Source organism: Larus michahellis, chromosome 10 (assembly GCF_964199755.1).
Source record: "Larus michahellis chromosome 10, bLarMic1.1, whole genome shotgun sequence".
Classification (NCBI taxonomy): Eukaryota; Metazoa; Chordata; class Aves; order Charadriiformes; family Laridae; genus Larus; species Larus michahellis.
This window is the reverse complement of record NC_133905.1, coordinates 2,960,012-2,982,002: the sequence shown is the minus strand read 5'-3', so window position 1 is coordinate 2,982,002 and position 21,991 is coordinate 2,960,012. Positions and strand designations below refer to the sequence as shown.

General features: G+C 49.5%; 1 protein-coding gene across 2 annotated transcripts; it reads right to left on the bottom strand.

The window, feature by feature from the left end:
* Positions 1–12: 12 nt before the first annotated feature.
* COPG1 (COPI coat complex subunit gamma 1) lies at positions 13–21,991 on the bottom strand. Of its 2 annotated transcripts, none has more exons than XM_074603354.1 (24): positions 21,846–21,991; positions 17,165–17,217; positions 16,251–16,331; positions 16,077–16,148; positions 15,173–15,252; positions 14,215–14,290; positions 13,966–14,058; positions 13,542–13,628; positions 13,233–13,390; positions 12,479–12,612; positions 11,624–11,691; positions 10,681–10,869; positions 10,113–10,208; positions 8,486–8,729; positions 8,030–8,105; positions 7,605–7,708; positions 7,372–7,497; positions 6,870–6,938; positions 6,358–6,500; positions 4,852–5,023; positions 3,745–3,842; positions 2,096–2,234; positions 1,035–1,133; positions 13–418 (listed from the first exon to the last, which is right to left on the bottom strand). In XM_074603354.1, exons 1-24 carry the CDS (start codon positions 21,871–21,873, stop codon positions 288–290), a joined length of 2,616 nt encoding a protein of 871 aa, XP_074459455.1. In that variant the 5' UTR covers positions 21,874–21,991; the 3' UTR covers positions 13–287. The 2 variants fall into 2 exon arrangements, with proteins under 2 accessions (XP_074459455.1, XP_074459454.1); XM_074603353.1 differs by lacking the exon at positions 21,846–21,991 and adding an exon at positions 20,483–20,729.

The window sequence follows — 21,991 nt, the reverse complement described above, 5'->3', positions numbered from 1 at the left end:
GCAGAGCCGCGAGAAACCACGAAACCGTTTTATTTGAACGACATAAAAAGGAGAGGGAGGGGCCGGTGTCGCCTCCCCGCCGCGACACCCTCCCGCGCAGGGACAGAGCGACTCGTAAAATCGCAGCTTAAAAACAGGGTTATTTTATAGACAGAGCCCCAAATAGAGCCGTACTGCAGAGAACACGAAAGCTGCTGTAGTGAGTGCGATCCCTATTCTGCTGCCAGAGAAAGAAGCGCTGCCCGGGACGGGGGGCTCGGTATCGGGACAGTCCTGGAAAAGGGGGTTTATCCGACGGAGGCCATGATGACATCCACGGGGAGCTCCTCTCCGCTGCGGGCCGTGACCTGCATCGTCACGGTGTCAGTCAGGACCAGACGAGAGCGTACCAGGAGGTCATGGCCACCCCGGAACACACCTGGAAGGGGGAGCGGGAGGAAGGAGTGAATGCCCCCCCCCGACAAGCCTAAAAATGAATGCTACCGCTTGGCGAGGGCAGGGTTCCCACAGGCAGCCTGGCAAATCCCCGGCACTGGGCCAGGAGAGACCTTTGAGTGGCACGTTTCTCGTTCATTATAACGTACATGGGACTTTTGCTACTGTAAAACTCATGAAAGCAAAGTCTAAAATAAACTCCAGCTGAGAAGAGGTGCAGGTGCTCCTTTTCAGTGAGTACCCGTCACCCGTCTAAAAGCTCCAGCGCGCGCCCATGTCACTGGGCAAGGGTGCTGTGCTTTCCCCCCAAAGGCTCACTCCAAACCAGGACACCACACATCATGAAGACAGCAAATTCCATCCAGCTGGGCCCGGGGCTGATCCCAATATCCCCCCCATCCACAGCACCCTCCCTGATCCCAACAACAGCCACTCTGCACTTGCGGAGACAGAAACCACGGCAGGAACAAGCCTCCGAATCCTAGCCGGAGCACAGCGGGCTCCATCAGAAATTCCTGCCCTGATTTTCAACAGGCAGCTCTGTGCGACCTCCCAAAGAGCTGCTCCTCCTCAAGCAGAGACCTCACCCCACAGCTCACCTGCCAGGTACAGCGTGTGAGAGTTCTTGTTATCTGGCACTTTATCTGATCGCTCGCAGGGCTGCATCCCCAGGAACTTCACGATATTACTAACTGCCTCTGTCAAGAAAAAAATAAATAAAACAAGCTCGACATCATGGGTGTCTTGACAGGCACACACAAAGAGCATCTAAAGGTGACTCAAGCCCTCCCTACACGTTAGGGATCACGTTCCTTGTCCTGAGGGACACATAGCATTGTCCAGTATCGTGTTTTTGGAGGTCGAACAGGGGAAAAACCCACCGCCACGTAGTGGTTCTGTGACCTGATGCAGCGAAGGCGCAACAGAAGCAGGAGGGCGAGTCAGACAATGGAAGCAGGAGAGCGCAGCTGGCTGCACGCTTACCGTGCAACCCTGACAGCCTGCTTGCTTCCCTGGGGACAGATGCAGGGGGAAGGAGACACGGGTCTTTGTGAGGAATTTGGAAAGGCCTCAGGGAAGGCATTTCAAGCCAAAGGCGCTGTGCAAGGAAGCACAGAGATGGCTACAGGACAATGACACTCTTCTAAGCCAAAGGGACCAAGTTTTTACAGGCTTCTCAGAAACAACGAAAGGAGTCTTTAATGCATGATGAAAGAGAAGAGGGCTTACACCACAAGCCTGCCCACCAGCCTCATGTCTTCTGCTCTTTGCATCCTTTTTTACTAGTCTCAAGTCCTAAGGTCAGAGCATCTCCTCCTTTCACAGAAGGGAAGTGGGAGCTCACAGCTGAACTATGGTCTGTCTGCTTGGGAGGGTAGAGTGAGAGAGCAAAGCAAGATGTTCTCGCCTCCCACAATCCATCTTGGTCTCCACAGGGCCCAGAATACTCACTTGTTTTTTTTTTTGAAACCTGAACTAACTTGTTATCACAGTGATTGTAGCTCTGCATTTAACAGCTGCGGGGAACTAGCTTGTGAGGGGTTTTGCCCCATTAGCCTTTCTGCGAGAGACATAAAGGGACGGAGACTGCGCCTACGGACTCTGTCTGCTGGAGGGAGAGGAACGTTATGAGCTCTGCTGGGCTCAGACACCCCCTTACCTTCAAGGGTTTTAATAGCCGATAAAGTAAAGGTCTCTTCCTTTTCATACTCATCACCCACTTCATCCCAGGCTGCTCCAAAGTTTGGCTTCAGAACTCGCTGGATGTGATCAGCCACCGTTACCTCCAGGTCTTCAAGCTGATGGTAGAAGAGGTTCAAGTGAAACACGGTTGTTCCTAACCCTGCCCTCTCCAGAGCGAGCTGGATTCCCAGCGATCAGGTGAATGTAGGAGAGACTCCACTTCCACTCATGAATATATCAGAGCAAGCCCTGCCCCTTCTGATCTGCTCGTGCAAACAACGCTTGGTTGAGTAACCGCTTGGACTGGGGAAGCCACTGGTCATGCCATTTCCAGGATCTACAAAGCAAGTCCTCATTCTGAGCACAGCCCTTGGCCTGACAGAGATCAAAGCACCAGATAAATGTCCAAAACAGAGGAGAAAAAGCTAAGAAATAGCTGCTTGTGTGCACACAGATGTAGTGTTTCCTTCCCTGAAATGCACAAAAGCTTGCATTTTGCCTTTCTGGCCCATCGTCTTGCACGTTGGTAAAGTACAGTGAGATGCTGTCAGACATGTGCTATCACCTAACACTGCGTGCCGGGTTAGCTGAACTGCTGCTGGGACTACGTGTGTGCAAGGCAGAACCGAGCCTGTCCCTCCAGGGCACGTATCAAAGAGCAGTCGGTGCCAGAGCTGGACAGGCAGCAGCCTGCATTCATTTCCACAATCGCTGCAGGAAAGAATTTCCTCCCGATTCTCACTGAAACACATGGAAGAGTTTGTTTAAACAGCACTCAAACAGCCATGGTGACTGGTGGGATGCAGAGAAAGGGGTTAACCTTGCACATTCCGTTGGGAAAAACCTTCCCACTCCTTCTTGGGAGGACGATGTGTCCTCAGTGACTCACTGCACAGCAGTGCCTCTAATCAGATTCACAGCAGTGACAGGCAACGCATAGAAAACAGCCTCTGGAGCTAACAGGGCAAACTGAGGTTGTGTCACAACATCCCTTCCTCTCCGGAGGGTAAACACCACCCTCTGTGAGCCAGTCCCAGTTTCTGACCAAGCATAAGTTCAGCTTCTTCCTTTGTGGTAAAACAGCCTGCCTGGAAATGGCAGAGCCTGATACAGAGGTGGTTCTGCAGCATCGGTGCTTTCATCGGTCTTAGTGCTGGAGAGGGAAAAGCCCCACCTTCCCCAGAGCAAGAACAAGGATGGCAATCTGCCTGTATCAGGCAGGCCACTAGGCAATTAACTGTGCCACCACAGAGAGCAATCCATGGAGAATGACCAACGGCCCTCTGACTCCACAAACTTGACTGTGCAACCAGTGGAGCCCATAGGGCACAGCCAGCCAAGCCTGGAGGACACACCGTGGCCTCCCCAGAACGTAGGTATCCTGCAGTCAGGTGTCTGCCTGGAGAGCAACAGGAGGATACTCAATATGAGACAAAGCAAGATCTCCAAACCCACATCTGCATCCTGGGACAGAAACCACAGAGACAGCAAGAACCCCCTCTTCATGCGATGCTGCCCACATCAGTGTCAGTGGTCACGTTGTTGCTTGCAGGGATCTGAGCGCAGATCACAAAAACCCTCAAAACGACTGCAGTTTCCATGATCAGGTACACGCCAGCTCCTTACCACATACTCATCTTCATAACCCTCGTCATCCGTCTCACCCGTGTTCGGATCACAGTCCTTGACAGTGAACTTCATCATGCAGCTGAAGGTACAGGCCACTGGAAACAGGGGAGGGAAAGGCAAAGCTTGTGTTATCACCAGATCCGCACTCCCCTGCGGCAGAGAGGGGCTGGGAAACTCGGGGCAGCTGGGTTCTCCCCCGACACTGTTGGCAGCACAGGCTTAGCCAGTGACCTAGAGAGGGCTCTCCAACAGCTTCTGTCTCTCAAGGACAAGGTATTTATTTGTAATATTAAGGCTAGCAAACAGTGATAAAGACAGGTTCATGATGGTTGTACGAGACCATAATCCTCAGATCAAGTGTTATCACTGATGAACCTCAAGTTGTGTTGGGAGTTCTAACTAAGTGTGTCCCACCAACGCCTTGTGAAGTGTCAAGACCCTCATCTAGAGATCGGTTCATGCACCTCTGAAATGAAACCACCTTGCACAGCAATATAGCAGCTCATTAATACCACTCAGCTGGGAGAGGAAGTGATGACTCATCCCGGAGAAGACAGGCACTGCTGGGTGAACGGCAGCAACGCACGCAGGCGAGCAGTCCCAGAACACAAACCAGGGAGACCAAAGCACAGGTGAGGCCTGGTTCATGTTGTGGAAAGTGACAAATGAGGGGATGTTCAGTACAAATAGACATCCCCGAAATTCTTGCGGTTTGTCCAAAATAATCCTTTGCTACTCAGAGCATCTGGGCACTCACAGCACTTTACAAGTACCTGCCTCCCCAGATACTAACACAAAGAATAGACAGGCTAAGGAACGTGCCAGGGTGCATGGGGGAAAACTCAGCGGAGAGCTGAATGCTCGTCTGCCAGCTCCCATAGCCTGACTTGACAATGCTACAGCACAAGGGAACCAGGAGAAGAGAAGGAAGGCCTGACAGCCCCCAAACAGCAACGAGAAGTCATGCTCAGCATCACTCAGGGCTGCACCCACACACAGGCTATAAATATCTGGCTAGGATGCAAGGTAGAATGTGTGTGGGCGAGCAATACGGTACGCTTAATTTGGGGGATGTCAGGAAAACACAGAGGGCAAACTGTTTACCTGCTGTCGGATCCTCTTCAGACAGCGCCACCAGTGTGTAGCAGGTACCTGGCTGGTTGTACACCAGGGTTTTGGCAGGTACGTAGCCAATGACCTCATAGCCCTCTGTTGGCTCCATCTGCACCGTGACATTCTCCAGGATCTGATCGTTCAGGGTGTTCGTGCAGTCAAACTAAACGAGGAGAGGGAGAGCAGCAACAGCTTGAAGCTCCTAGCTATAGATCTCACAGCAGAGTCACTTCAGGCAGAGTGGGAGCATGGTGTCGACCTGTGAGCCCCTCGCTCTTTGTGTTTCAACAGTGCATCTTGCTATCAGCTGGCTAGTTATAGGGCTCATACGTTCCAGTTTAGTCACAGAGCAACTATGACTAAAAACTACTCATTTAAATGCTTTAGGGGAGAAACTAAAACCCTGCAGGGGACTCCAGTGCTCCAGCAAACTCCCCCCCCGCCCCGCTTAAAATGAACCAGCACACAACTATCCAATGCCTGCCCTCTGCAACCCAGGCAGGAGCACAAATTCAGCAAGGGCAGGGATGTGTCAGCTTCTGCCTCTTTCAGTTCACCAGTTAGTATGGAACTTTTTCCTCTAAATGTACCTTGCCCTTTCTCCCAGGACGGTAATTCCCAGGTTAACTCTTTGCTGTATGGAAACACGAGTACTGTGTCGCCTACATCTTCTCACTTGATGCTACCAGGACAGGGTGACCTGTAGCAGACGGGAAGATGACCCTCTGCACGGTGCAAACTAGGGATGGTTTGAGCAAATTTCAGCAAGCTTGGTCATTTCAGCAAGTCAAAAATTGCTGATTAGACTTTATTCCAGCTGCAATGACAAGTCATTTAACCTCATACAACTGCATCTGGTGGATGGACAACAGAGACAAAGACCAAACCCTACAAGGGCTGTGCAGGCAGTTCTGAACTTTTGAGGACAGAGCTGGTTAAGGACTAAACACTGCTGCTCACAAGCTGGTGTAGGACTCACTGTGCCTTGAACTCCCCAAGGCCCAGGCAAAGATGCTGGCACATCGATCCTAAACCTCACATGTAGCAGCAGGGCGGTACAGCCAAGGCCAAGATATACAGACACAAGCACCTGTACTACACAGGCTAAAACAAAACACAGGGGATAAAGAGCTCTCCCCCACCATGTCCCTTTCTTGGGTTCCCTTTTCAGCATATCGGATAAAGCTTCACTGTCTTACGCCCAAAGCACATGCTTGGGGACCCTAAGGAAAGAACACAGCTTCCCTTGCCAACTGCTCAGTAAAAACAGCCCCACCTAGTGCTTGTCCGATTTATTTGGACTGTACGTGTAGCACTGTTCAGCCACACACTCCCTAAGTAATTTTTTAGGGGGATCTGCTGCCCTGGTTGAGAAACATTGCAGTGATGTGCTCTGAACACAGATAACCCCGAGCTGTTTCTTCCCAGTGGAGCTTTTAACCGATCAGAAGTTTATTTTCCAATCCTCTTTCAGCACCACATGCCATAGCTACCCACCTGGAACACCATGTGGCTGACAAACGTGTGCTTGGTACAACAAACCACATACTCCGTTTCCAGCTCTGTCAGGGCAACAGGCTCTGGGGAAGACTTGAAGAGCGGGCCCAGTCCCTGAAACTCTGGGATTGCCGCCAGTTGCTCTGAAACAGAGGACACAGAAACCACTGCCTTCCCCAACCCACAGGAAGGTGTTAGCAGTTCAAAGCCCTCATTTAAGCTGCCAGAAGCTACTGCAGCAAGGGACTATCTATCAAACATTCATAAACGTTCACTAGGGACTTTTAAAATTAAAGGCAGAGTCATCCTTTGCCCACATTTATTGCAATCTAGACAGAATAGGACTGTGGGCACCCTTTGCCCCCCAGGATTTAACAGTAGACTTAAAGTGGGGAGACGATGTCACTCTCCAAAAGGAGATAGGAAAAAGACAGGGGGGCCAGGCAGACCCATCAAGAGGTGGCTATTTTGTTCTCACACACAGGCATAGGAGAGGCCTCGCATCAGTTTACCTTGGAATATTTCTTGCCGTGTTGCTGCCACCTTCTCTGGCTGTTTGACTACAGCAACAGGGGCATTTTCTGCAGGAGAAAAAGAAAAAAAAAACCCACACAAAAATCCTAAAAGATTTGAAGGTGAAGAGTAAGAATCAGAATCAGAAAACAGATTAATGTCTGTAGAGGGATTTGACTAAGGAAAGGAAGAGAGCTCATTTCTCATCTTGCTATGGACTAGGCCCCCGTATTTAGCTTCCTAAACACCTTCAGAAATGCAGGAGCTCCAATGAGGATTACCAACTGTTACTATTATTAGCAGTTGGACTAAATCAAAATGCTAATGTGGGAGCATCAGATTTGCTGGCCTTAGTCTTTACAGAAGATATAATTCCACAAAATTCAACTAGGACGGAGGTCAGCAATTCCCAGTACGCCCAATACAGTTTATCGTCCAAGGGCTAGAGCTGCTAGGGAATTACTCGGAGTTTGGACCAGCATTCAGGGGACTGTTCCTCACCTGCTCTTTGCTCGACAATAGGAGCTGTTGCCAAAGGAACAGATTTCAAGTCAAAGGGTTTCTCAGAGGGCTCCAGGGTGTACTGATGCAGAGCCCTCTCCAGGCCAGGGATGGACACCGTCAAACCTGGAGACAGAAGGGACAGGTCATTAAAACCATGGATAATGACAGTGCTTTGTCCTTGTTAAACCAGGAAGGAGGTGCAGACTTGTTTTGAGGATTTTCTGCGTTACCATTCAGGATATAGCCAGCATTGAGGGCCTTCTGCTTCTGCTCCAGAACATTCAGGTAGAAGGTGGCTCTGTCTCTCACTTCATTGTCATCATCCATCACACACCTGAGAGGAAAGTGGAAAACTTTCTTCAGCACAAGGCAGCAGAGTCCACACAAACGAATCCAGGTGACTTTGTCACCTCACAGGGCCAGAAAGAACACACCGTAAAAGACAACTGGCAATCTACTAGTAATTGTATTGGACAAGTAATCATACACCAAACTTCGTAGTGCTGAATGCAGTGGTGATTCCACCACAGAATCCCACTGCACCTTATCAGACCCACAGCTAGAAAAGACTAGACATGCACGAGGATGCTAACAAACTCTCAAGCGAACTGGGGTTTTCACCCCGGATGTTGAGAAACTCTGAGGTACAACTCACCTTTTCAGTAACACCAAGATACTGGGTAACATCTCCTCATTCTGGGCTCCAAACTTTGCCAGGGCACTTACAGCACCTGTTAACACAAGTCATGAAAACAGAATTAGAAAGCAATGAAGTCACCTGAAGTTTCTTCCATTTCCTGTCCCTGTTCAAACGCCGTGCCAGAAACACTAGCATTAGCATAAAGCATTACTGTGACTAGAAAGAGACAGATATATTACAGTGAAGTGCCTGCAAACCCCCTCTGTCTACTTTCAGAGTAACTGCAGCTCCCTCCCCGTTTCTCAGCTGCTGGCCACCTCTTCCATCAATACTACTGCAGGATCTTGGCTGTGTAAAAAGATCTGCTCAGGACTAGAGCAAATCACAATCCTTAAAAGCAGAAGTGTTCATGGACTGTATTTCCTTGAAGATATGTCAAGGGGTGGACAGCTTTCCAGGTCCGTCTCTTACCTGCACGGACTTCTTCATGCTCCAAGACAACCCTGTTGTAGATGAAGCGAATGTATTTGGAGGGGTTATTGGTCTTGGGCCCTTCCTGCCCCAAGAGGTGGAGGATACGAGTGGCCAGCACAGTGAACTCACAGTCCTCAATGAATTCGCAGAGGTGAGACAGGCCTGTCTCTTTGCTCTCCGAGTTCTCCTCAATGATGCTGATGATGCAGTCCACAATGGCTCGCTTGTATTCAAAGCCGCCCTAGGGAGCAAAAGGAACTGCTCAGCTAGAAATCTAGAAGTATTTTAGAGACTCGGAACTAGCCAGACAGGAAAAGTTTCCTTTGCAAAGGTCACTCACACTCAGTGCTTTTAATCTGTGTTTGAAAGGAGAAGGGTAATAATACTGCCCTCACTTTTGACCCTCTTTACACCTAGAGGACCAGCTAATATTCAAGCTCTCTTGCCAGCTCCCTTCAGAATGGCTACAGTGAAGGAAAAAACCCCCAAGTCCTAAAGAGGGTAAAAGAATCCATCAGCCTGAAGGGCTTCAAAATCTCCTTCAAAATCCTCTGCTGCTTGAATTAGTGCATAAAAACAGCCATATGGGAGGAGAAAAAACCCAACCCTCTTCCCTTTAGCACCAGACATCTGAGGATGAATCACAAGAGAAATATATTAAGGATCATATCTGCCACAGCAGGACCCAGCAAATAGCCCCATTAGTGAAGGAAGACAGGCAATCAATACCTCCCCAGGCACACCCCATAACCTGACATGCCATTAGTGCCTGGTTATCTTCAGACATTATTTACTAGTGTCCTCAATACACACTAAGGGATTAAACTGCACACTATCTTCCGCCAATTACATGCACAGTGCTGGGCATTTGGGGGATTTTTCTGGAGCTACTTTGGATTAAAAAGCTGTAACATAGAATGGTTTGAACTACAAAACTACACTCAAAATGATACCATCCACCCACAGAAAATCTGGGAAAGGAGAATCGTCCATTTTTCACAGGAGCAAAATGAGAGGCTCTGGTTTGTTCCCAAACGAGAGGCTGTAATTGGCAGAAAGTGATGTCAGAGCAAGCAGTGGTGCCAGCTGTGTGGCAGGCATGTTAGCTCATTTAGAAATGGCCTCAGCAAACCTCTGTAAAGCTGTCTTTCTGCAATTCTATGTCTGACTGAATGCAGAGAATGGTTATAGGTACTCGTGATCCCTTCACTGCCACAGCACAGAGAACAGAACAAAAGTAGTCCTGTGTCATCAATGACTAGGTTGTTACCAAATCTTTGTGTACAAGACAAAACTTCTTGGAATTTGCTGTCAAAGTATAAAAGAAAGCGAGTTCAAATGTGAAACTCACATGGACTGCCAACAGATCTGCTGTTGCCTGCATTTTTTGGGGGAGTTAATAAACCCCCAGAAAAATCAAAGAATGAAAACCACATTAAAAATATGCCTGACAGTATGCACATAACCATTGTGCACAGCTGGCAGTTTCTGACAGTTAGGCTGCAAACCTTTTAGAGAGAGCACAGCGTTATCTGTAAAAGCTTGACTCTCACGGGGGCCACTGTGCAGTCCTGCAGTCCATGCATACAAACAAGCAACAAAAAGTATTGTCCTGCAAACTTACCTCTTCCCGAAGCATAGTGAAGAGAAAGTTCATGAGGACGGCATGTTTGCGAGGATACTTCTGGCACAGTGCATTGATGGCCTGCACCACTACAACCTGGAGGAAAAGGGCAGCAAGTGAAAAAAGATTCTGTCTTTTTTCCTGTCTCACCTGTCCAGGCAGGAAAAAACAGTTGAATTGTGTCAATTTTGTGCTGGTCCCTAGCCTGGAAACTATGGGTTTGCCTTTATTTATCCAGAAGGCACAATCCTAGGAATTGGAGGAATTTGATCTTTATACATTGGCCAGCCCCTAGCAAAAGCCCACACCCACTGGAAAGAAGAAAAAGATATTTAATTCTCAAAGGGCATCTCCCCAGAAGAGAGCATGTGACTTTGGAGCTGGGTGCTGTATAACTGAGGCATGGCTTTGGCTGATAGCCTCAGATTCCTTCTCTTCCCTGCAAATACTCTGCAGCCTAGCTCCTGGAAGCAGATCCATGCAGGTTTCAGAATGCACACACAAACATGGACAAAGACCAAGGGGTTTCTTAGGAACCTGTGTGTTCCTCCTTCTCCCACTTCCTTACTTTGAACTCATCTGAGATTTCTGACATGAAAGAGGAGATCTGCTTCATGAGCCGGTCGATGCTGCTCTCACTGCCGGTTTTCAGCAACGTGGTGATGGCCAGGGTGGCTATGCTGCGGTTGGAGTCCGTCACAAGGTTCTCCAGGTCTAGATTACAGGCAGTCACAGCGGATGGGTGTTTCATGGCTACCTGGAGAAGAGAAAGAAGAGTGGAAATCGCTCAATAGATGCAAAAGGCCCAGCTGGCAAAACCCACCAAATCCTTACAAGCTCTCACTCCTTCCTGTAAAAATAAATGCCAAAGGCTGTACATGAGGGTCATCTCAGACAAACAACTCATCTAGGGTTAAAGTAACAAGCTCTTTCTTCCTGCAGAATTGCATCTCTTCCTGTAAGAGAAGCAGTAGTAATAAATGATCTTTTACTATTTTCAACTCTCTCAATTCTCCTCTATATATTAAGAAAAGAAAGCTATAAACTCCCAACAAAAATTCAGTGAGCCTAACCGTACAGAACAGCTTTGTGGGTGGAAGCACAGCAGTTACCAGACTGCCATTCTGTCTTTCATTTGTAAGAGTTTACAAGGTCAAGGGAAGAGCTGGAGCAAAGACTGCCACAGAGCAGGCAAGAAGCAGCATCAAGGTTTGATCCCTGTTTTATAAGGAGCTCCTTCACCACACGAAGCTCAGAAGGGAAAGCAGTAACACCTAAGACCGGTGACACTCTTATAGAGACCTGTGAAACTGATTGCTTTTTTTTTTTTCTTTTTTAAAGTGTTCTTTAAGGTTTTATTCCACTCAGAAAGCAATGAAATGTAAGGCTGTACCCTAGGGTAGAGGTTATTCACATAAAATCATCACATCATCTGGCCCCCTTTCTCTTCTGAAGCCTGCACCTCCCTGCACATGAGAAACTATTACAGCTCCCAAGAGACCGGCTCCTACCTTGTTGAGGGTACGGACAGCTGCATATCTCAGTGCTGCTTTCGGGGAGCTGCAGAACAGCTGCAAAACTGCAAGGTGGGAAAACCAACAAAGGCAGACATTTAGGCAATCTATTATTAAGAGGCATTTCATACCTAAAGCAAGAGCTTCGATGAACAGACAGCTGCAAGCACAAGACAACTAGAAGCATGCTTAGGAAGCAACTGTGAATTTACCAGCTTCCTCCTTCCCTCCCTGTTGTCCTCTTTGCCACACATCCCTGCTGACAACTAGCTCTTACCCACCTCCCTCTTCTTCCACAGCATTGCCATCCTTCACTCCTCTTGAAAGCCAATTTCATCACCTTGTCATCTTTCCTACTAAGTCAATTTGAACTGCTGTTCTCCATTTCTATGCAAACCCTGTTCCTTTCCCAGGGCTGGCCCATGAAGGGCACACTCCCTGTCCAGAGAAGTGACACACAGTCTCCCTATCTGCCAACAGTCCCAGTTCAGGAGAGCCTCTGGACTGGACTGAGCTGGGAAGGCAGGACCCCAACACCTTGCCTTCTTGCACTGTTACACTCAGTCTAAAGCAGGGAGATGTGTCAGTTAGAATTCAGCCCTGTTTCACAGAAAAAAAAAAAAAAAAAGACCCCTCCAGTAACCCACACTTGAACACACCAGGCAAATACCTTTACAGGAGCAAAGCTATTCACACAGAGCACAGGCTCTCAGCAGCAGCATAAAGCAACAAAGGGTACGGCAGCATAACAAGCCTGAAACTACACAAGGTCCTTGTTCCTTGGGGTAATCAGCAGGTGTCACCACTGCAGGCCCTTAATTCCCTCACCATTGCCATGAGCGTCACATTTACCTGAGACAGCCGGAGCCAGCTCTTTGGCAGTGCAGTTGGGCAGGTTAACGATGGCTGATGCAGCTTCGTAGACCACCATCTCGTGTTTGTTTCTTAGGCAGCTCTCAATGAAATCGAACAGGGGGCTATCACGGCTAAGGGACAAAAAAACCCACAAGAACAAATTAAAACAAAGGTGTCAACAGAAATAAAGAATCCATCAGCAGAAATGGGCAGATCCCATAGCCCGTGGAAAGTTAAAAGCAGCCATAAATCCGCTGTCCCCAGTTGTGATAGTGGTCGTTATACTGCATTTCTAGCATGCTTGAGCTGGAAATCAGGCTGCCTTCTGAGAAGACACCCTCTGCTTTACAGGGTAAAGGAAATCTCCCTTAGCCCTCACACACTGAGAGCTCACAGTACACACCAAAGCCTTGTCCACCTGGAAGTCACAGTGCATACATGATAGCTAAATAATTACAGAAGACAGAATATCTCAATAAAGAACAGCCATGCAAAACAGGCAAGAGAAACACGAAGTGTTCCATGTGCAAGCACATACACAGACAAAACTCACAGAAGCCATACCATAACAACCTGAAAGCATCCTATATTTTCTCTGCTGCCTTTCAACCAACAATAAGAGGGCAGAAGCTGCATACTGCTCTTTAAAGACAAAAATAATTGCCCTCATGAGATGGCAAGTGAGCCTGCAACAGGAGATGGAAGCAGGACCCGAGAAAATTCTTCCAGCAGGGCAAAGGAGCCCCCTCACCTGCCAGCCTCTTCTTCCAGCAGCTTGCTGGCTACTCGAATCATCATGCAGTAGGCAAACGGTGACTTGAGGCCGTGGCGCGTGAACTTGCTGAGCATCTTGTTGACTGCCAGGCGGTCATTCTTCCGCACATGGTAGAGCAAGCCCAGAGCATGATACTGTGCAAGGAAAGAGTCCGTCACAAACCCATAGTGTGTTCTTTCCACTTTTATCCCCTCTGTTGCCCAGAACTGCCTGGCTGAGCTCCAGTAGTTTGCTCCACTCCCAGCTGCTGCTTAATATTCCCTGTGCTGGCAGCATGTTTCCTACCTGCACCATGATATTGTCGCTGGAAGCTGCCTCCTGAGCCTCATTCACCCAACGTTTTACCACATCATAACTGGTCTTCAGCAGGTGCTGGGGAGGAGACAAAGCCACAGACAAACCATGAGAGAAGGATGGCGGAAGGTTCGGGAATCACAGCTCATATTAAGCAGCAGCAAGCCTTCCCCATGATGGCACTGGCGGCAGCAACTTATAAAAGAGCAGAGGATCAGCATGCAGAGACGGGGCCGTGACAGCTGTGGCCTCAAGGCGTCGATGATCTCCCACAAAGTCAGTGCCAGTCCCTCAGTTCAAAAATTGGGGAACAACGACAATGAAACACTGAAACTCCCAAGATATCCAGTCCCACCACAGATGACTGCTTCCCAACTTGGCTGTCCCTCAGGCCCGCCCTGCAGCGAGTACATACCAAGGAGGACACCAGAGCAGAGCTGGATACACTTGGCACTTTGTCAACAATCGCCTGCTTCATGTAACGCTCAATGGCCTGCAACATGGTACTCTGTAGGGAAAGGGAAACAACAGCTGATATGGAAAAGCCATCAGGACTGTGAAAGAGGAGATGCAAAGGCAAGAAAATCGGGGTGAAATGCGGGATGGGGTGAAGTAGGGAAACGTGAAGGGCCTAGGGCTGCCCCAAGGGAAAAGCAGCACTTACATCAGTGATTTGACAGAGCGCTCTCACAGCAGGGCCTCGGTAATTGTCATCCTTCCCAGTCATGTCTTTGGTTAAGCTGGTTGAAAACAGGAAGCTCTCAATATTGCACTCTTCCTGAGCCAGCAGCTCTCAGGTGCACGCACAGCGCACACAGAGCAGCAGGCAGCCAGCATCACAGCTGAATGCCAAGCAGGCAACTGCAAGTCTCCAGCAAGTCCCACCAGGGTGGGAAAGCAGGAGGAAAAGATCAGTACTCAGGTTGCAAGCCCATCAGCAGCCTGTACGAGCTCCTGATCGTACCATGGGAGCCTGGAGTGCAAACACATGCCCCTGAGGCATTTGCCTTCCTTACTGAACACTCATTCCTGCCCTTTCCCCAGGATCCTGATCAGTGTGAGATGGTCTATGAGGGGACAGGAGTTCATCACATCAGTTCATCACTAAATTCTGCCTGCTGCATGGCCTCTGCCCTCAGTAAACCCTATACCCTCATGCTTCTGTCTCCTGATGCAGCACTGGCCTTTCAGTGGGATGATCAGGAATTTTGTTCGCCAGTGAAGTTGCATCCTGTGCTGCTAACAGGAGCAGTAAATCCCTGCCTACCTGTTGAAAGCCTTGGGATTTATGCCAGAAATCTTCAAAAAGCTTCAAGGCATTCAGATAGGAAAGTAGGAGTTAATGAAACACCCTTTTGCAAGAGGGGAAAAAACAGCAGTGCTGCCATAACCAAAAAAGACAGCCCAAACACCCATGGGCATGGGATATGGGGACACAGAACGTTTTCACATACATCACTGGGAGTTCAGTGTCTGTATTTTAATGTAAAGAAAAAATTTTTCATCACCAAGGGCATTCCCTATCTTCACCCTGCTTAGGGACTACAGTTATCTCCAAGAGGTTGGACAGACATTACTGGAGGACGCATGAATGTAACAGTAAGAAAAGCCAAGTGACTGACCTGCTAGTAACAATGATTACATCTTCTGCAATAGAAGACATCTCTTTGATAGTCAGGTAACACATCCTGCGAAGAGTTGGCTGACAAGGAGAAAAGGAAGACAGACATAAGCTGAGAGGATCCTGGATAAGAAGTGATCTCAGTTTTCCCTGCTTCCATGATTTTATTATGAAGATTAAGAATGTGATACCTTCAGAGGACCAGTGCCTGAGTGTAAAAGATGTACAAAATCCATATTCATTAACAAAACACACCTTCCTCTTCTAAATCCCTCAACCTTAGGGTGAAGCCACAGGGATACCAGATTTATCTGGATCTACAGTTTCATCTTTCATGTAATTCACATGAACAAGGAGAAAAGCTTGAAATCATCAGGTGAAGGCACCCTCTTGCCTCAAAAGCAAGAAAGCAAGCAATTTATATTCCTGGGTCTGGGGATTTCTACACTGGTCTCGTGATTTTAACACCTTGTGGTTTGGGGGACAACTAGTGATGGTACTACTGCTGTAGGTAGGTTCCTGGCCTCCTCCAGGACACACTGTTATTGACTCTCAGCAGGAAGCAGGATCTTTTAATGCTGGGCACAAAGTATAGTGTATTCTATCTGATTATATGCTTGACCTGTGCCTAGCACAATCTCAGGAGCTAAACAGCAATTCAGAGGGAGGAATCTCCATCTTAAGAACAGAGAATGTTTCAGCTAAGCTGCTAAAAGGTCTGGGAAGGGCTAGGAAGCTGATCTCTGTTTCTAAACTTTCATCCTACTCTTCCCACTCAGATCAAGTAGCTCCAGGCAGGATGGAAAAGCTGAATGTATAAAAATGCACATCTCAAGGCTGAAAATGACACTGTTGACAACTTGTCCCACCAGATAAATACAGAAGAAAAGAACAAGCAGACTTACATCATTGGACTGAAACAGCTTGGTCATAGCAAAGAAGGATTCAGTAGCTTCCATGACACCAAGGTGCTCCCCCTAGAAGGTGTTTGGAAAGAAGGAAGGAAATCCCAGTTATCACAACTGGCTTTGGGTCTGCTGCAGGTGTCTCTGTATAGGTGTAAATTTTTTCTCCCTTACCTGGTTTATGAGATACAGGATCTTGGTGAGGATATGAGCACATTTTCGTGGGTTTATGGGAGTCTCATTAAACACTCGTGCCTGGAAACAAAGCACAGACAAGGATGCTGACACCAACACACCCTCACAAACACTGTCCTGTGTTTGTGATACAAACTGATACAAACACTGTATCTGATACAAACAATACATTGTGAGTGAGGTATGGCAAGATTTTTAATGACTTTGGATCAGATTTCCCCTCAATTCCTGTTAAACATGGAACCCTTTTAAAGAGCTGGTTCTACAATCTCATCCTGGGATCGCAAATCCAAGTGCAATTAAGGTTTAAAGGCCAAATCCTCATCACACTTTCACCCACACAAGTCTGGACTGTGTGCTAGCTAAAACACTACTCTTCTGACAGACATACACAAGCTCTGCAAGGCTAACAGGAGCCAACACCATTCACAACACTGCAAGCAAACAGATTACACTGAAACAACAGGGTCTGGAGATTGAGAAGTTTACCTACTGTTCGACAGAAAGGCCTTTTTTCAGAGCAAATTCATAGACTATTCAACAACCACTCACACTCTACTTATTAACTTTGTCACCTAGAAGACATTTGGGGTGTTTAACGCCAATTTCCCATCTTTCTTGTTTTAGGGCAAGCTTTTACAGCTAATTTTATTCATTTTATTACTATTTATAGTTCACAGTCTTTAATTCATTACAGAGACCATTTCAACCTTTTCCTTTCCTCCCTCCAACTATAAAATAAGAATTAGCAGGAGTGTAGCCCATTTCTTTCAGGGCTAGCTGGACTTTAACAAACGCCCATTTCCTTGCTGAACTTCTCTGGTGACCTACTCAAGCGAGGGAGAGACTCTAGAAAGAAAGGGATACACAAAAGAGAGCATCTGAGAATTTACCTCCTGCAAGACAGCACTCTTCTCCAGGTGCTGGAATGGGTTGGAACCCCCACCTGCAAAATAAAGAGAGTAAAAGTCTTTCCAGGGATACTGCTATGGGAAAGCCGCTTTCTAACCATGCCCATACTTTAAAAAACAGACTGAACATTTTTGGGTAACTTTTTTCACGAACACCAAGCAACTAGAGCTCCTTCTTTTAAGTAATATTAATTAGATATCTTCAGAGCAGTTAGGGAAGGCAGAGCAGACAGGACATTCTTTGATTTGTCATCCCCCCCAGAAGTAACTAGCCATGAGCCAAGGTAGACTGATTAGCTGTAAAGTAACCGTGTTCCACTGTTATCCTCACAGACCTATTTCCAGCCCCTTGGCTGGGAGCTTGCTGACAGCTAGAACATCAGTAAGACAGGCCTAGAAACAAAAGCTCAGACAAAAAGAGGCATCTCTTGCCAGACTGGTGAGTCAGGAGTGCTTTATCCCTCCCTTATAAACCAATCAGGAATCTACCAGTAAACTATTTTTGGCTCTATCACTAATTAAGAGAACAAGACAGTGGACTAGAGAGTCTAGACACAGAGTAACTTTCATTGTTCCACTTAATAGAATAAATTATATTAAATAATTAAAAACCTCACCAATTAAGGATGAAATAATCAGAGGGAAATGCACTATCATTCTGCATGGTCTCTATTAGGTCGCCTCCTAAGCATTTGTGAGCTGCAGCTTTTCAAAAGCTGCCAGTTATTGATAAGCAGGTTTTAATTAGTACCTATGTTCAGTCTGGCCCTGGGACAATACACATGCATTTCCAGCGCTGTTCCAACGTTTAACAAGCCTGGTCTGCTAGAAAGCACAGCTCCTGGGCCCAGCTCCGACCTGACCTGGGTTTGAAGCATCCTACGCTAGTGCCAGGAGCCTTTGCAAGAGTAAACCTTACACTTAAAGGCAAACACATCCACACTCTCGCTCCTTCCCAGTTCATAAACTGCCCTCCTCTGGCTCAGGAGAAGTTTGCAAATGCAGTAGGTGGCTGAACAAAGCACACATGCTTATGTGAGGTTGAGGAAAGAAGAAAACAAGGGGAAAAAAGAAAAACAATGTCTGTAGTGTGAATATGAACCAGTTCTAGTATTATCATGTGAACGTGTTCCAAAAAAACACAGCAGCACACTATTTCCCGTGGTCCAGCATAGGTCTACAATCCCTAAATCAGCCATCAACAACAGAGCATCAATCACCCCTTCATCTTTCATGGGACTAAGGATCTTGAAATATATTGTAAACGAGGTCTTGGTCCTCACAGCAGTCTGTGTCAAAGTATTCTTCCATCATAGAAGGAGAAAGACACAGGGAAGACAGAGTCTGCGTGTTCACAAAGCTCCTAATATTGGATGACTAACAACAATTTGTACTGATTTGCAGAGAAACAGTCGTTGACCAAGCAAGGATCTCAGAACAATTATAAGCCCAAAATAACATCTCAAAATGCAGTTCTGAGAGCCAGTGGAAGCAGATCATCCAAGACTGCCTAAACCATCTATAAAAAGCAAAGAAACAGAATCCAATTAAGCGGACACGCTCATCTCAACAAAAAGACTGTTAAATGGAAAGAACGGATATACGAGGCCTGTAAATTCAGGGATGATGCGCTCCACATAAGACCAAGAACAACAAGCACTCAGGCTATACATTTAGACACGTACAAAATCCACAGCAGAAAGGTACGTGCAGTAAATGGTAGGAACCTTCATTTGACACAGAAGCAATAGGATGAGAATTAAATGCAATAGCGAAAAAAAATGTTGGCAAGCCTGCACGCAGCTGTAGCAGAAAGGATAAAGAAAAGCTCTGTGAGCTCTCGCTATGAACAAAATCAACAAGCCGTCACCTTAGTACAAGGAAGTGCATCACCCACCAGCCTTGGCTACAGGTAACACAATAACTTGAAGCATGCAGCAGGTGCAAATGAAGAATAACCCCAAAAATTAAAGCCAAGAGCAATTCCCCTCCAACAGCTGCCGCACTAAATTCTCGGCTTATCAAGATTTCACTGGAGGCTTTGGACAATGGAAACAAGGGCGTTTCGTGCACATTAAAATAAAAAGCAACCACAGTCACATAGAACAATCACCAAGATTTACACTGAATCAATTCGCTTCAAGAAGCACTGATTTGTTATGCAGAGCAAGCTGCATAGAAAGCTTCATAGGAAGATGAAAAAGATACCACAAGGCACAACCGTGACAGTAAACACTGTCATATCTAGCCTTGATTCCACTTGAATTATACACCCCATAAAACATCAACCTCTTCCTTACTACTCGGGCCTAAAGTTTTGAGAGGTCAAGCAATCACTTCGTGTTTCTTCGGTGCTCTCAGCCTTTCAGACCCACTGAAGCTGGCAGCGATCTTGTGGGACGAGCAGACCATGTGTGTCAGAAAAAGTGTGAGAAAGTACAAATTGAATTCTACCCTGCTTTAGCAGCTGGTCTGAGAGTTGGGCAACTGTGATGAGGGCTAATATGCCCAATATTTAGTCTCCGACTCCACACCTAGCGATGCAGCAGGTAACCTCAGAGCGCTGGGCAAATGCAACTGGTTTAGCCTCTGGTTGCGGCCGTGAGAGGAGGGCGGCAGCAGACTGCTCTAGTGCTTCCACAGCGCTTCTCGCTGCGCTCTTGTGTGCGTCAATCGGCCAGCCTCACGGCTTCCTCGGGGTCTCCCCTCACAGCTTCCCCCTTACCCCACCTTACCCACAGGAGGGGTCTCCCCTCACGGCTCCCCCCTTAACCACAGCAGGAATCTCCCCTCACAACTCCCCCCCCTTACCCACAGGAGGGGTCTCCCCTCACAGCTTTCCCCTTTACCCATAGCGGGGGTCTCCTCTCAATGCCCTCCCTCCCTCCCCCCCTTACCCACAGGAGGGGTCTCCCCTCACAACTCCCCCCCCTTACCCACAGGAGGGGTCTCCCCTCACAACTCACCCCCCTACACAGCACACCCCCCCCCAAACACACAGGAGGGGTCTCCCCTCACAACTTTCCCCCTTACCCATAGCAGGGGTCTCCCCTCACAGCACACACCCCCCCCCCCCAAACACACAGGAGGGGTCTCCCCTCACAACTTTCCCCCTTACCCATAGCAGGGGTCTCCCCTCACAGCACACCCCCCCCCCCCCAAACACACAGGAGGGGTCTCCCCTCACAACTCACCCCCTTACCCATAGCGGGGGTCTCCCCTCACGGCTCCGCCCCTTACCCACAGGAGGGGTCTCCCCTCACGGCTACCCCTTTACCCCCCGGAGGGATCTCCCCTCACCCGACTCCTCGTCCTTCTTGTCGAACTTCTTCAGCATGGTGCTGCCGAGCGGCCCCTTGGTGAGGCCCTCCCCACCCCGTGGCAGTCGCAGTCGCAGTCCTAGTCCTAGTCCTAGTCCTAGTCCCGGTCCCGGTCCCGGTCCCGGTCCCGGTCCCGGTCCCAATCTCGATCCCGGTGCCGGTGCCACCACCCGCCCCTTCCTGCTCCCCGCCCCTTCCTGCCAGCCTGTCACTGCCGCGCCGCCCGCCGCACTGCGCAGGCGCGGACCCGCCCTCCCTGACGTGGCTCCCGGCGGCGGCCCGAGCCGCGGAGGCGTGGCGCGGAGCGGTGACTGACAGGAGAGGGGGCGGGAACCGGCGGAGAAGACTGCGATCTGATTGGCGGAGGGGAAGGGGCGGGGCGGGGCTAGGAGAGGGTCCGGGTCTGGGGGCGGCACTAGGGCTGGGGCAGTACCGGCACTGGGGGCACTGGGAGCGGGAGGGGTCACGCTGGGGCTGGGGGGATACAGTGGGGGCTAGGGGATAGTGGGGCTGGGGAGAGCACTGGGACCGGGGGACGCACTGGAGGAGACACAGCATGGGGGGGCCACACCGAGACTGGGAGGGGGCACTGGGAATGGGGGGAGCACATTGCGGGGCTGGGGAGGGCACTGGGCCTGGGGCGGGAGACGCTGGGACCAGGGGACGGGCTGGAGGAGACTCAGTTTGGGAGGGGCCACACCATGAGTGGGAGGGGGCGCTGGGATCACCGGGGGGACACTGGGCAGGGCGACACCCTGGGGGCGGCAGGGGAAGGGCAGAGTGGGGCACGGGGGAGCTCGGGGGACACTGGGGCCAGAGAGGGGCCGGAGCAAGGGGGGGCACACCGGGACTCGGGGCGGGTGGGGGGTGCGATGGGGCAGGAGGTGGGAAGGGGGAGATGGTGGCGGGGTCTCGGTGTCCCTGGGACGAGGGAGGCGGCGGGGGAGAACCCCCTCCTGGGGACGGGCCGTTGTCACCTGGACTGCCTGCCCTGGAGCGTCCCTGCTGTGACATACTGTCACCGGCAGCTCCTTCCGTGCCCCGTGTCCCCGCTGCCACCAGCACCCCGTCCTGTACCCTCCATCTGCAAACCCCCAGGTTTGCCCCATGACACCCCCTCCCCTGCAGCAGGGTGTCCCCGGGGGTCCAGCGTTGCCTGAAGATTGTCAGAGACAGGCGAGGAAGGCAAAGGACCCGCTACCCACCCTGCCACCTCACCCCACCCAACCATCTGCTGCCACATCACTGGCCACCGAAATACGTCCCTCCTGCAGGGCGCAGGGTCACCCTGATTTCTCCTGCCCCCTTCCCAAAGCTGGCACGCATCCCGGAGCTGCACTCACCCTGCAGCAGGTATTCCTCGAAGAGCATGGCCGTGTCCCCCACCAGCTCCAGCGGCCCCCCCAGCGGGCGTCCCCCAGCCTCTGCCTCCCTTGCGCCGCCCTGTACTTTGCACGGGGCGGCCGCGCTCTGCTCCGCGCCGCTCTTA